The 14,111-nt window shown below is 43.1% G+C and overlaps 1 protein-coding gene across 1 annotated transcript in view; it reads left to right on the forward strand.

The window, feature by feature from the left end:
* zgc:158689 (uncharacterized protein LOC791177 homolog) overlaps positions 1–14,111 on the forward strand; it is a 60,727-nt gene that overhangs the window by 7,652 nt on the left and 38,964 nt on the right. The window contains exon 3 of the mRNA XM_028821882.2: positions 4,885–4,971. Within this exon, the coding sequence (XP_028677715.1) occupies positions 4,885–4,971 (87 nt within the window). The remainder of the gene's footprint in view (positions 1–4,884; positions 4,972–14,111) is intronic.

Consider the following 14,111-nt stretch of genomic DNA (forward strand, 5'->3'; position numbering starts at 1 on the left):
CCAAAGCACACATATTTGGGATAAATGTCATTTTTGGAAGTGTGCAAAGAGGTAAGGAATTCATATCTTGTTGAAGGTCTGAGGCCTTCTAATAGCAGATGTCCTGGAGCCACAGAGAGCATTGCTGTCCCCAGGCGTTCTCTGTAAATTCTGCAGGATCTCCAAGGTTTTCCTCATAGAACTCTGACTCCCACAACACATGCCATGAGATTTTCTGGTTTCTTAAAGTTAACTGTTAACTCTAAACTGGCCCAGTATAACTAAGTGTAGGTGAGTGTACCCCATCCCAATCCAGAGATGCCAGGTGTCAAATGGTACTGAACTCTGTAGGCGGGTTAGATAGATCAGTGTCAGTGTGTGGTCACAAAGGTTTGGCATCCCTTGAACCCTACTGCTGGAAGAGACTTGTGAATTGAGTAGATTAGAAAATATACAGATGTAATCTTTGAAGACTTATGAAGTGTCATGCTTTGGGGGCAATACTCCAGTATTCTATCAGTACCCAGAATACATAGCCATTGTGAATTAGTTACTCATTTTTTATCAAGTTATCATTAAATATGTAGCTCCTTTACACAGAGTGTACCGCCAAATGCGTGTTGTTTGCTTCCATAGTTATCTGCCCAGTCTTTCCTTATTCAGCCAGCTTTTTGACAAGAACAGACACAAAACAAGCGATTCCCCAAAACCCAAGATCAGTTTTTATCATTTTGAAGCAGAGACTAAATTTTTTGGCAAGAGTGAAGTTTTATTTCTTCCTGAATTATGTCTGCTTGCCACAGTGGTCTGAGGATGGCTGGCATTCTGCCGTAATGTTCATGTGAACTCCCCAAGTGTAATGTCTTCTCAAACATGCTGGTCATTGGAGTTTCTTTGATCAGAAAACATTACCCTGAGTTCATCCAGAGCCTTAGAGATTTCAGCGGTACCATTACCTTATCTATTACTTGTATATTACAAAAAAGTGACATGGTGGCACAGTAGTAGCACTGTTGCAACTCAACAAGGAGACAAAAGTTCAAAAAACAGGTTTTCCCCGCGTCCATTCATTTCCTTTGGGTACTCTGGTTTCCACAGTCTAAAGACATGCATGCACGTTAAGTGAATTGGCGGTTCTAAATTGAAGCCTGTTGTGTGTGCGTGTGTGTGTGTTCACATTGTGTTGGAGTGGGACCCTGTTCAGGAATTGTTCCTAACTTCTGCGTGATGCTTGCTGGGATAGGCCCTGGCTCATCACCTTGCTCCCGCTAAGCAGGTTTAGAAGATGGATGGATGTATGGACAAAAGTGTTAGGAGTTGCACAGTGGAATTTGCTGCCACCGCACAAATCCTGACCAGTCTCTCTGCATTGGTCTTCCTCTGTGTGTAGTCGGATTTCTTTCCACAATGTCATGGCAAATGTGAAGAGACTTGGTGTGCTATTGATTGTGCTTGTGGCCCTAAAACTAACTGGCACCCCATTCAGAGTTGTTTAGCAGATGATCATCAGCATGGCTTAGTGAGTTGCAGAGGCTGTGCATTCACCATTCCAGGTTTAAATCCAGTGCATGGGCACCTTCAGTGTAGAGTTTCATTGTGTGTGCTTTCATTTTTCATCAGGTACTCCATTTTTTGTAGGTATAGTAGATGGTCCACGGTGTGGTGTAATGTGATTTAGTGGTTATTAGATCCACCGTTCTAAATGTAAATCTAGTGTGAGGACTCTGTCAGTGTCAAGTTTTCTTCTCATTGTAGAAGTGTGGCTTTTCATCCCTTTAATATTTATTAAATTAATTGGACCCATATGAGTAGTAATTCTAAATCAGACTCATGGAAGTATAGTGGCTATATGTGAGTGACGTCCCATTCAGGGCTGGCTCACACCCAGTGCTGCCAAGAAGGGCTTTGTAATCCTGAATTGGTTAACTAGATTCAAAAATGTTACGTGAAGCCAGTAAAAGGTCTGACATGCGCACCCTGTCTAGGCTTGTATCCCTTCTCATAACACAGATGCCACATTTCTTCAGCTCATTCCAATGATTTGCTTGTGTGTTCAACCCACAGTGGAGCTGGCAGTCTGAGGGCTGGGGTGGAAGCTATTTCTGACACTGAAGACAATCCACTTTTGTTGAGTATATTTCAACCGTCCAGTCATTTTTTGAACATACTATTACATTAGAGTAGTCATCATAATCAGGGATCACCGGTAAAAACAATCTATTTGTCATGCCTAGCCTACTGGCAAGTGGTACAAGACTATAAAATTTCTCATCACCGGGCTTAAATAAGACTGTAAAATCCTTGATGCCTTTTGGTGAATTGATGTACACTATTTAGCCAAATACTGTAAGTTGTCACAATGACTCACTGTACTGTCAATGTCCATGAACTTCACATAAACAAAAGTTGTTGAATATTTCATCTATCTATCTATCTATCTATCTATCTATCTATCTATCTATCTATCTATCTATCTATCTATCTATCTATCTATCTATCTATCTATCTATCTATCTATCTATCTATCATATTTAGATTATTATGTCTTTTACATTTCTCTGGGTATACGCTATGTTCTTTATGTATAATTTTTCTGTTAATGCTTTTCAATTCATTATTATTACTCTTTTATTATTATTACTTTTGCTATTTTAGTTATTTATATTTCTGTAGAGGGCAGCATGGTGGCATAGTGGTAGTATTTGTGTCCCAGGTCCTCCCTGCGTGGAATATGTGTGTTCTCTCCGTGTCTGCATGGGTTTCCTCCAGGAGCTCCAGTTTCCTCCCACAGTCCAAAGACATGCATACTACAAGACTGGCGATACTAAACTGGCTGTAGTGTATACTTGGTGTGTGTGTGTGTGTTTGCCCTGCGATGGACTGGCAAGCCTATCCAGGGTTTGTTGTTGCCTTGTGCCCAGTGCTAGCTAGAATAGGCTCCAGCACCCCCAATTACCCTGCTCAGGACTAAGTGGGTTAGACACTGACTGACTGACTGACTGACTGACTGACAGACATTTCTCTTGATATTATCTTTTGTGCATTTATTTATTTTTGTTTATATGTTTTCAGTTCTTAGTTTTTTTTAACTTGATTTGGTGAATAAGTACCTGTTTACTTATAAATGACTTCAATTAGTTTATTATACGGTATTATACTCTTTTACTTTTCTATTATAATGTTAACGTGACCATTTTTGTAAGACTTATTAATTTCCAATATATTCCTGATTTCTGAGTATCATTTAATTTTTGTGCTGTCTGTTTTCACTATGTTTACTTATTTCATTGAATGTTATTGCTTTCTGCTATGTATATATTTTTTCACATATTATGGTATTTTTGCATTTTTATGATATTCATTTATTTAAACAGATTATGTTCTGATATTATTAGTCTTCTTTACTCTGCTGCTGATACTTACCATTACTCTTAGTTACTCTGTTTAGCCATCCATCCAACCAGTTTCTGGAGGTGCTTATTCCATTAGAGGTATTTAATAATAATAATAATAATACTGCGGTGGGTTGGCACCCTGCCCAGGATTGGTTCCTGCCTTGTGCCCTGTGTTGGCTGGGATTGGCTCCAGCAGACCCCCGTGACCCTGTAGTTAGGAATATAGCGGGTTGGAAAATGGATGGATGGATGGATAATAATAATAATAATAATAATTCTGCCCTGCGGTGGGCTGGCACCCTGCCCAGGGTTTGTTTCCTGCCTTGCGCCCTGTGTTGGCTGGGTTTGGCTCCAGCAGACCCCCGTGACCCTGTAGTTAGGATATAGCGGGTTGGATAATGGATGGATAATAATTCTTTACATTTATATAATGATTTTCTCACTACATCCCAGTAACCCTGGGTATTAATCCCAGTATGCTTCAGGGCACACGCATTCATATTGGCACAAATCAGAGTGACCATTTGATCCAACTGCATGTCTTGGAGATGTCAGAGGAAAACCAAAGCAACCAAATGGAAAATATGTCTGCTCCATACAGATAAAGATGGGCCGTGTACAAAATTCAGCAATTATTATGTCACCTGTCCAAAACAGAGAAACCAGGTGTCTTTCTCATATTCTTCTTCTTCTTCTTCTTTCAGCTGCTCCCGTTAGGGGTCACCACATCGGATCATCTTCTTCCATATCTTCCTCTCCTCTTCATCTTGTTCTGTTACACCCATCACCTGCATGTCCTCTCTCACCACATCCATAAACCTTCTCTTAGGCCTTCCTCTTTTTCTCTTGCCTGACAGCTCTATCCTTAGCATCATTCTCTCAATATACCCAGCATCTCACCTCTCTAGCTTCATCTCCCAACCGTCCATCCTGAGCTGACCCTCTTACTCTGTGATATTCATGTTACACATGCATGCTGCATTCAGCATTAAGTCTGTGGCTGCCGTTCTCTCTGTGTCTGTGTCATTTTTCCTTACACATCTAAGATATTATTCTGACTTGGCCAGGTGTTATTAACTTGAGGGCTGCACATGAGCGTGTTCTGTAGTGGACCGGCGTCCAGCCCAGGGTTGGTTCCTGGATTGTACCCTGTGTAACTATGATAGGCATCAACTCTCCACAACCCAGAGAAGGATAAGTGTGGTGGAAAATGGCTGAATGGATGAATCAATTACACTCTAACCCTAAAATGAGCTTTTCATTTGAGAAGTGAAAGACACGCTCCCAACCTGAACAGTTGAGCACCTCTTGATACCTTATCATGTCAGAATGACTTTCACTGATGAAGCTTGTTACCTCCATAGAGAAGATCCCAGCAGGTGCTGACTTGCATTCTCACCTGATTTTCTGTTTCCTTATCATTTGTGCCTTTGGGACTGTCTTGTATTGCACTCCTCCTCTGGTGAGTTTATTTGACAGCACAATTTTGAAGTCATGTCTGCTTTTATAGGTGTAACACTTGCTGCTAAAGGCTATTTCGATGCTCTGGTGAAGTTGGGAGAGCTGGCCAGTGACAGCCAGGGGTCCAAGGAGTTGGGTGAGTACTGCGAGTTGCTTGGATGTGAGTGTCTGCATTCATGATGATCAGGCCTTGGGTGTCTTTCTCATTCCAGTTTTCCGAGCCAAGAGGTGGAAGTGTCCGTTCATTTCTGCGGTGTCATCACATTAACTCCCTGTGCCTGTGCCCCCTGATTCTGCCCCATTTGTCTCATACAATGCTGTGACACCAGCCTCTTTCTCCGTTCATTTTAAAGAAAGGCAGCAAAAAGGAGGGGGTGGAGAGAGTCGGAGAGAGAGGCAGCCCATTGTTCTGAGCTTAGTGGCATCACATGACTGGGAACTGTGCTATTGTGCGGCCTTTTCATTTTGGGGGGGTGGGCGTTCTAAGAAGTAAAGTGGATGGGGGAGGGTAGGTCCCTGTCATTTGTCAAAACTGCAGGTTGGGATTGAATTTTAGGGAGCGGGAGGACTTAGATTAGCAAAGTTTGGACTGGGAGCAGGTGAGAGATGGCAAGAAAGGAAGTGTTAATCAGAGAAGCACATACAGTAGGTGGGGAGTCGGGAATGGCAGAAACAAAATGGAGAACCTGGGAGAGGAACAAGTGACAGATTTATTACAGCTCTTACTCCGTCTACTGCATCTGTGTGTGAGTTTTTCTTTGTTAAGGAAGTTCTTAAAATTCCTGAAACATTCCTGGCACTGAGTGTTTTGTGCCCAAACTTTGTGTGGCTTTATTTACAGCACTTGTGGAGAGCACAAGGATGTAAACTTCAGTGTGCTTAGCAGCACATGCTTACTGGCGAGATTTGTGCTTAGCAATTAGATTCATTGAGCCAATAGCACTTGAAATCATACTTGATGTTGCAGTTATTAATGAAATAGCATTAAAAATAGTTTCACAGTAGAAAACGTTTCAGTCGCCGTGCAAAGACTGGAGCAAAACCAACTGACCAGTTCACCCATTCATCACCGAATCGGCTTAGTCCAGCTCATGATTTCAGAGAGTCAATGCTTATTTGGGCAGCAGCTGGTACAAGAGAGGAGCCAATCCATTAAATGGTCCACTGACACACACTCACTCACTTTCATATACAGGGCCAATTTAGTGACACTATAAATGCATTACATTACTGTTGACTAATGGCAGTTTTTACCGTCAACCAATTGTAAGAGCAAAGTCCAGTCTTATAACATGTGCTGTGGTTAGATGGCAAGGGAGGAAAGAAAATCAAAAACTCCAGCCAATGGGCCTAACATTCAAGTCTTAGCAATTATATGTTAACAACAGAGTAGGCCAAGAGTCAAACCTGGGTAGACTGAGGCGGCAACAATAACTACTGTGCCAGAATACCATCCTATATTAAAAATCAATAGATTTAAAATTAGAACAAAAGAACATAAGAATTCGAACATACGACTGGAGACCATTCAAGCCATCAAGCTACTTTATTTTCTAATATAAAGTGTGGCGTATGGCCCGGAAGCAGACAAGCGGACACTGCTAGTTCACCCAACACACGTTTATTATACATTCTTATTTACAATTAGTGCACACGCAACCCCAGTACTTCCCCAAACTCCAGGACTTCCTTCACACTGCCTTGCTCAGGTCCGCCTCCACTCCTCTCCTCCAACACCCCGTCTTTCTCCACTCCCGACTCCAGCCATCGAATGGAGGGAGGCGGCCCCTTTAATATCCACCCAGATGTGCTCCAGGTGCCTCCCAATGAGTGACTGACGACACTCGCCAGGTGTCCCTGGTCTTTTTCCCCTCAGCACTTCCAGGTGTGGTGGAAGTGCTGAGGGCCAGGGCTCCTCAGGCATTGGGGCACCCCCTGGCAGTGACCATGGGCCCCTATAGGGTTGAGCTTCTAAGCTCTGTTCCCATGGTCCCCAAAGCCACCAGGGCGGTCGCCCAAAGGTGCCACCCCAAGCCGCTTGCCACAAAAGATAAGTCCAAATATATCTGCAATATATTTCTAAAAATGAAAACCAAAAGAATACTGTCAGTTTTCCTGATTATGATTTGTTCAACATATTTTTCTTGGTTACTAGTATACAGGGTGAGTCAAAATTAGGTTAACACTAATGGCTATTTATATACTTACATACAATTTTTGAGGACAATTTATGTGCCACATATGGCACATGTGTTGAACATGATGGCGAACAGGTTGAGACATTCCTGTAAATCATCTTGCACATATGAAGTATGTTTTGTGAATAAATTGTTTCCGCCATTCAAATATTAACATAATTTTGACTCACCCTGTATTTATCTTTATATCCAATCTTATATATAATTTGCCAGTCTCCTCACTCACTCACTCACTCAGTCACCTTCTGCGCATGTCCAAAGCCAAATGCGCAATCGCCTTCTGCGCAGCTGCCCGAAAAACCTTACGAGACCGACATCGCGGCAGGCGGCAGATTTACAGATGCGAAAATTCAAAGAGAAAGGCGACTTCGACCAACATCGCGGCAGGTGGCGGATTTACGGACGCGAAAATTCAAAGAGAAAGGCGACTTCGACCAACATCGCGGCAGGTGGCGGATTTACGGACGCGAAAATTCAAAGAGAACGGCGACTTCGACCAACATCGCGGCAGGGTCCGTCCGAAGCCGAATGCGCCGTCACCGTCTGCGCATGTCCGAAGCCGAATGTGCAGTCGCCTTCTGCGCAGCTGCCCGAAAAACCTTACAAGACCGACATCGCGGCAGGCGGCGGATTTACGGCCGCGAAAATTCAAAAAGAAAGGCGACTTCGACCAACATCGCGGCAGGCGGCGGATTTACAGCCGCAAAAATTCAAAGAGAAAGGCGACTTTGACCATCATCGCGGCAGGTGGTGGATTTACAGCCGCGAAAATGCAAAGAGAAAGGCGGCTTCGACCAACATCGCGGCTGGTGGTGGATTTCTGGCCGAGAAGAGAAAGGCGACTTCGATTAAAGCTCTAGAGGCCTGAAAGGTGATTTCGACTACAGCTCCAGGCCTAATTACACATTCATTCAATACACCTATATCAGGTTTGTGGTGCTTATACTTATTACTTACTATTCCACTCGTGCCCGTTTCATCTTACATTGTCGAAACGGGCTCTTTGTCTAGTAATCTAATAAACAAACCCCTAAATTGTAATTCAAATTACATAGTGGAGATGTTGAAAACCAAAATACTTTCAGGAAGTTTTGAAAAACAAAATAATTTCACGTAACTAGAGCCAAAGTGTTAGACCAGGGGTCTCCAAAATGTCGCTCGCGAGCTACCGGTAGCTCGCAAACCCTTTCCAAGTAGCTCGCCAAAGGGTTAATGAATCCTACATAAATTTTAAAACTTCATTAGTCAAATTAAGGGTGGGCGATCTTTCCAAAAAATCATATCACGATCCACAATCTGAATTGCAATCTATCTTTTCAATATGGCATACACTTAAGAGAATATCTGGACTCAAACTCATCAAGTCTTAAGTAACACTTTATTTTAAATATCAAACAAAGTTGAATTCAATTGTTCTCTCGTTCCCTAGCTAAGCGGAGTTAAGAAGCATGCCCTGAAGCTGGCGAGTCAGTGAGGAAGGCCCCCCTCCCCTCGTCCCACTGTGTGTTTCTCGGATTCGTGCAAATAAATCGGTACCACAAGCGAACTATGATACATAGCGAAATGAGCGAAGTCGCAAAATCAACCAGAATGTTCAAGCAAATTATAGAAAAAAACCTGATCTAAATCCGTTAACGTTTCTCTCGTGAAAAGCGGACAAACATTGGATTTTATATATTATATAATAGTAAACCTACAAAATAATGTGCAGTTAAAGTCTCAACAGCATTCTCAGCATTTCTGAAGCTTAGTAGAGCCAGATAACTATAAGAATCTTCACCAAGCAGCTCTGAAAATGTCTGCTTTGTTTGGGTCTCCGCATCTCTGTGCATCTGACACGAATGTCATGAAATCAAAGTTCAGAACACGACTGACAGACGAACATTGAAATGACTCCATAAGAGTGAACCTCAGTGGCTCCACTCCACCAGACACCTGCCTCTCTAGTTGACTCCATGCAGTGCCAGTCATCTGACTAACTAAAAAACACGTCACACACGCAACTGGACATGTGAACAAAGTGACACAGTGACATGGAACCAAATGACAAATGAATATGGACTATCTGTGCATTTGGAATTGCATTCATGTTTTAATTCAATATTCTGAGATACATTAGAAATGCATACAGACATACAAAATGCACTTGCAGGTGAACTAGATAATTTTTTGTGATGTTTTAATGCAAATATGTGAGTTGTGGACACCAACATTTTGTAAATGTTCAGGCAAAACAAGCTTATTCAGTTTGTTTGGGTTGAAATAAACCATGAGAATAAACGTTAGAAAACATGAGTACCTCTCGGCCATTTTCATTTTGTAAAAGTAGCTTTCAAGGGAAAAAAGGTTGGAGACCCCTGTATTGGATGAAAGTTGTAGTCAATTAATAAAATATTTGTCACCAAAAATCAGATTGAAACACTCGTAAGAATGCAAAGTCTGTTCTTTGTTGTATCCACAAACACGGACTAACAGGAAGTGCATATTGCAGACCTTTGTACCGCAGAACAATGCTTAAAATAGGAATATCTGCAAAAAAAAATTAAGAACAAAAGTCAGATGATGACACATGCAGTATTTTACCCAGATTCTTCGAAAATATGTCAAGGTTACTGCTTTAACTCAGCAATTTGTTCCAGGATCCCAAAACCTTTTACCCTCATATTACGCTCTTCATCAAAGATAGGCTCAGAGCATTTGCACAGATTTACAAATATGAAACAGTAACAGTAAAGTCAATAACCATACAATTTATATACATTAGCACCCAAATCTGCATAAATGTACAGTAACAGAGTTCTAAATAAATTATGTAATTTTCCTAAATATTCCCCTAAGAGAAACCAAAGAAACATTAAGAACAAATAGAATTATAAGAAAATCTAGCTAATGGAAGAGAAGAGGTAAACAGAACTTCAGTTAACAACACTCTTAGAGAAAATGAACCTCTGGAGGTCCTTAGTCCTTCAGAATAAGTCAAGAAACCTTCCTCTTTCCAGGCATCCAAGGCATCCTACAAATCAGCTCAGTGTGCATCACAGACTACTATGGATGCATTTAAATTATCAGCAAACTGATAATCAACCAATGTCACCTTTCTTGAACTCAATCAAAAGATTACCTGCACATAGCATCTTTAGAGGTCTATCGATTTCCATGTGCCAGGAGCCACACCCCTTTTCTCTGCCAGAAGGACGGCCTCCGCTCTTCAGTACGTGATGATTTATCTCCTCAAATGGCACCTGAGTACTGAATTCTCATAAATGTGTTGTGATACTCTGGTTTGTAAGGGAGAATTAAACAAGGAAAGATATATCAGTAGAATTAATTTTTAATAGCAAGGCCTAAGGTGAGGAAAGGACAGACTAAACATCAAAATACCAGAAGAAGTTAGAAATATTGATTATCAAAGCCAGGAAAACAAGTACCAAATATACGTAGCATAGTCAAAATGCAGTGGTAAAGTTTTCAGTTAGAAAACCTTTCTTGAATTAAGTCACTAACCACAGGATTGTTTTATTAGAGTACTAGACAAAGAGCCCGTTTCAACAACGAAAGATGAAACGAGCACGAGTGGAATAGTATAATATATAATAAGTATAAGCACCACAAACCTGATATAGGTGTATTGAATGAATGCGTAATTAGGCCTCGAGCTGTAGTCGAAATCGCCTTGCAGGCCTCTAGAGCTTTAATCGAAGTCGCCTTTCTCTTTGAATTTTCGCGGCCGTAGTCGCCTTTCTCTTTGAATTTTCGCGGCCGTAAATCCGCCGCCTGCCGCAATGTCAGTCTCGTAAGGTTTTTCGGGCAGCTGCGCAGAAGGCGACTGCACATTCGGCTTCGGACGGACGTGAGTGAGTGAGTGAGTGAGGAGACTGGCGAATTATGTATTAAGATTTATTCCCCAAACATTAATGCTGCATTCACATGCTATCAGAGTTTTTTTGAATCTCCAAGTTGTGATTTTTCACTTTCCTGGCTCAGTGTATTCATATGGGTTTTCAGTCAGATTTTTTCAGAGAAATACAAATTGTTTTTTTTTGTAAAAATAGAGAAAACTAACTGTATTAACTTTGTCTCACTTCACTCCAAATGCAAATAAATGGCATTTCCAACCAGGTTGTATTTTTTATTTTAATACAACTGACTAAGGTGAGAGGTCAGCACAACACAACCCAGATAATTCAGGTAGCTTTGTTTTCTCAGAATTATCAGACTTTGAGGTCCAAGTTCATAGAGAGTTTGTGTGAAATTTCTGACTCGGAAACTTGTATTTACCATCTGTCTGATAATACATGAATGTGGCATTACAGCATCACACTGCCATCTTTTATTTTCTACCAATGAAAAGGACAACCATAGACAATATGGATGTGGGCATGAAACCACCCTCCAAATGATAGCAACTGAAAGAAAATAATACAAAAAGCAAAATGGTGAAAGATGTGTCAAAAATATAACATCATAAATGTTATAAAATAAGCAATAGAAATATGCAAAATTAGTTTGGAATAAATCTGCGGTGGGTTGGCATTAGGAGGACGGCATAAACCTGCAACACATGTTCCTCCCAGGTGCCAGAATAAATGACGACGTCATCCAGGTAGGCGGCACAATAGGACTGGCAGGGCCTTAGCACTCTATCTACCAGACGCTGAAAGGTTACTGGCACTCCATGCAGTCCAAATGGGAGAACCTTGTATTGCCAGTGTCCACTAGGGGTGCTAAATGCTCTTGCAGATGCTGTTAAGGGAATTTGCCAGTATCCCTTTGTCATGTCAAGAGTATCAAATAACGGGCCGTCCCCAGCCGTTCGAGAAGCTCGTCCACGCGTGGCATGGGGTAGGCATCAAATTTGGAGACCTGGTTGAGACGTTGGAAGTCTCATGAACCTCCATGAACCGTCCGGCTTAGAAATGAGGACGATAGGACTTGACCAAGGACTGTGGCTTTCTTCAATAATGTCCATGTCCAGCATGCACTGGACCTCTAGTTCCACCTCAGCATGTTTCGCCTTCGGGAGGCAGTAGGGGCGTTCCCTGACTACCACCCCCGGGTCCGTCATTATGTCGTGCTGAATCTGCGAGGTGCGGCCTGGTGCTTCATTGACCACTTCCGGGACAGACAGGATCACTCGTTCGAGCTCCTGTCATTGGGGAAAAGTCAAATTGCGACCAAGGTTAAAGTCAGTAGTTTTGGAGAAAGGGAGAAGGTAGGTCCGGAAACGGAGCAATCGTCCCTGTCTTCCCACGGCTTCAGGAGATTGATGTGATATACCCTTTCACTCAGCCGACAATTTGGTTGGTGTACCAAATAGTCCACAAGCCCTTTTCTTTCTTTCACCTCGTGAGGGCCAAGCCAATGTGCCAACAATTTGGAATGGGAAGTGGGCACAAGCACCATTACTCGGTCCCCCGGCTGAAACTCCCATAGGGAAGTGTTTCTATTGTAATTCCGCACCTGTGCTGCTTGATCCTTCAACATGTAATCTTTAAATAAGGGTCTAATTTTCTCCAATCTATCGCGTAACTGTGCAATATGCTCTAATATATTAGTGGAGGGGAGTGCCTCTCCTTCCCAACCTTCTTTTAGAATGTCCAAAATACCCCAAGGCTGGCGCCCATATAATAATTCAAAAGGGGAAAACCCCATAGAGGCTTGTGGCACCTCCCGATAGGCGAAAAGTACCAGGGGTAACAGCTGGTCTCAGTTCCTACTGTCTGCACTGACTACCTTGCAGAGCATCTGTTTAAGGGTTTGGTTAAACCTTTCTACCAACCCGTCCATTTGAGGATGATAAACGGATGACTTAAGATGCTTAATGTGGAGTAACTTGGCAACCTCCCTGAACATATCCAAAGTAAAGGGTGTGCCCTGGTCCGTAAGGACTTCTTTGGGTATGCCTAGTTGGGAGAAAAGCCCTACTAATTTCCGTGTGATATTTTTTGTATTGGCGGTTCGCAGGGGAACCACTTCGGGGTACTGGGTTGCGTAATCGACCATAACTAATATATATTTATGACCTCGCATCGAAGGATCCAGGGGTCCTACTAGATTGACACTGATCCTCTCAAATTGAATGTCTATAAGGGGAATCGGAACCAGAGGAGCACGATCCCTACAGGGTATCTGACATAGCATGCCAGTGAGTGGATCAGGTGGGCTGTCCGAGGCAGCGTCAGTCTGACCCGGAGCCTTTCCCGGTTGCACTTCCGGGTCAAGGTCCATCACCGAAGAGGGCTCCCCCCGGCTGTCTACGTCATCAACAGTTGCCAAAGAGCATGGCGTGGGAGCAGCTGGGAGAGCCCCTTGACCCTCCATAATCAGGCCCAGGCTAGGTGTGGGAGTGGTTTTTGTTCTACCGTAGTTATTCTCCGATCAGTGTCGTCCCAGTATAAGCTGAAAGGGGGTTCTGGCAATACAGCGACAAGCAGTTGTTTCAGCCTCCCCCTCCAGGAGATGTAACACTTAGCGGACCTATAAGATCTGGTCTCTCCATGTACACAAGTTACGTCTGTTCTCTGAGCCACCCATTGTCACGGTAGAACATAACGGTGAGCAACAATGGTACTGTTACTCCCGGGATCAAACAGTGCTGCCACCGAGTGTCCATTTAATAACACCACCCCCGTATTGGGAACCGCCAAGGGATTAGACAGAGCACAGTACCTCTCTCCTTTGGCCCAAGTGCTGTCCATTGGCTCCGGGATGTTCAGAGGACAGGTGGGAAGGAGGCGTGGGGAGGCGGGCACCCTCTCTCTTGGTCTTGCCGGAGGATCCGCCTCATGACGGGTGGGCTCAGGGGTGGCAACGCATCCCTGTTGGACCCCGCGAGCACCCTTCTCCGACTCCCCGAGTTGGGTTACCACCAGTTGGCGCTCCAGAACCTCCAAAAGACCATTCATGTCCTTGTAAGGATGCCTATGGACCTGCTGGGCGAGATATTCTGGCATGGCGTTGACCAACCCCTCACAGGCTACCTGCTCAACCAGTCTGTTACAGAGCTGATTGTGTGGCGATTAGATATTTGGAGAAAGAAAAGTAAGGACAGGAATTGGGGGCTAGTACGTTTGAAAGA

Source organism: Erpetoichthys calabaricus, chromosome 16 (assembly GCF_900747795.2).
Source record: "Erpetoichthys calabaricus chromosome 16, fErpCal1.3, whole genome shotgun sequence".
NCBI classification, from domain to species: Eukaryota; Metazoa; Chordata; class Cladistia; order Polypteriformes; family Polypteridae; genus Erpetoichthys; species Erpetoichthys calabaricus.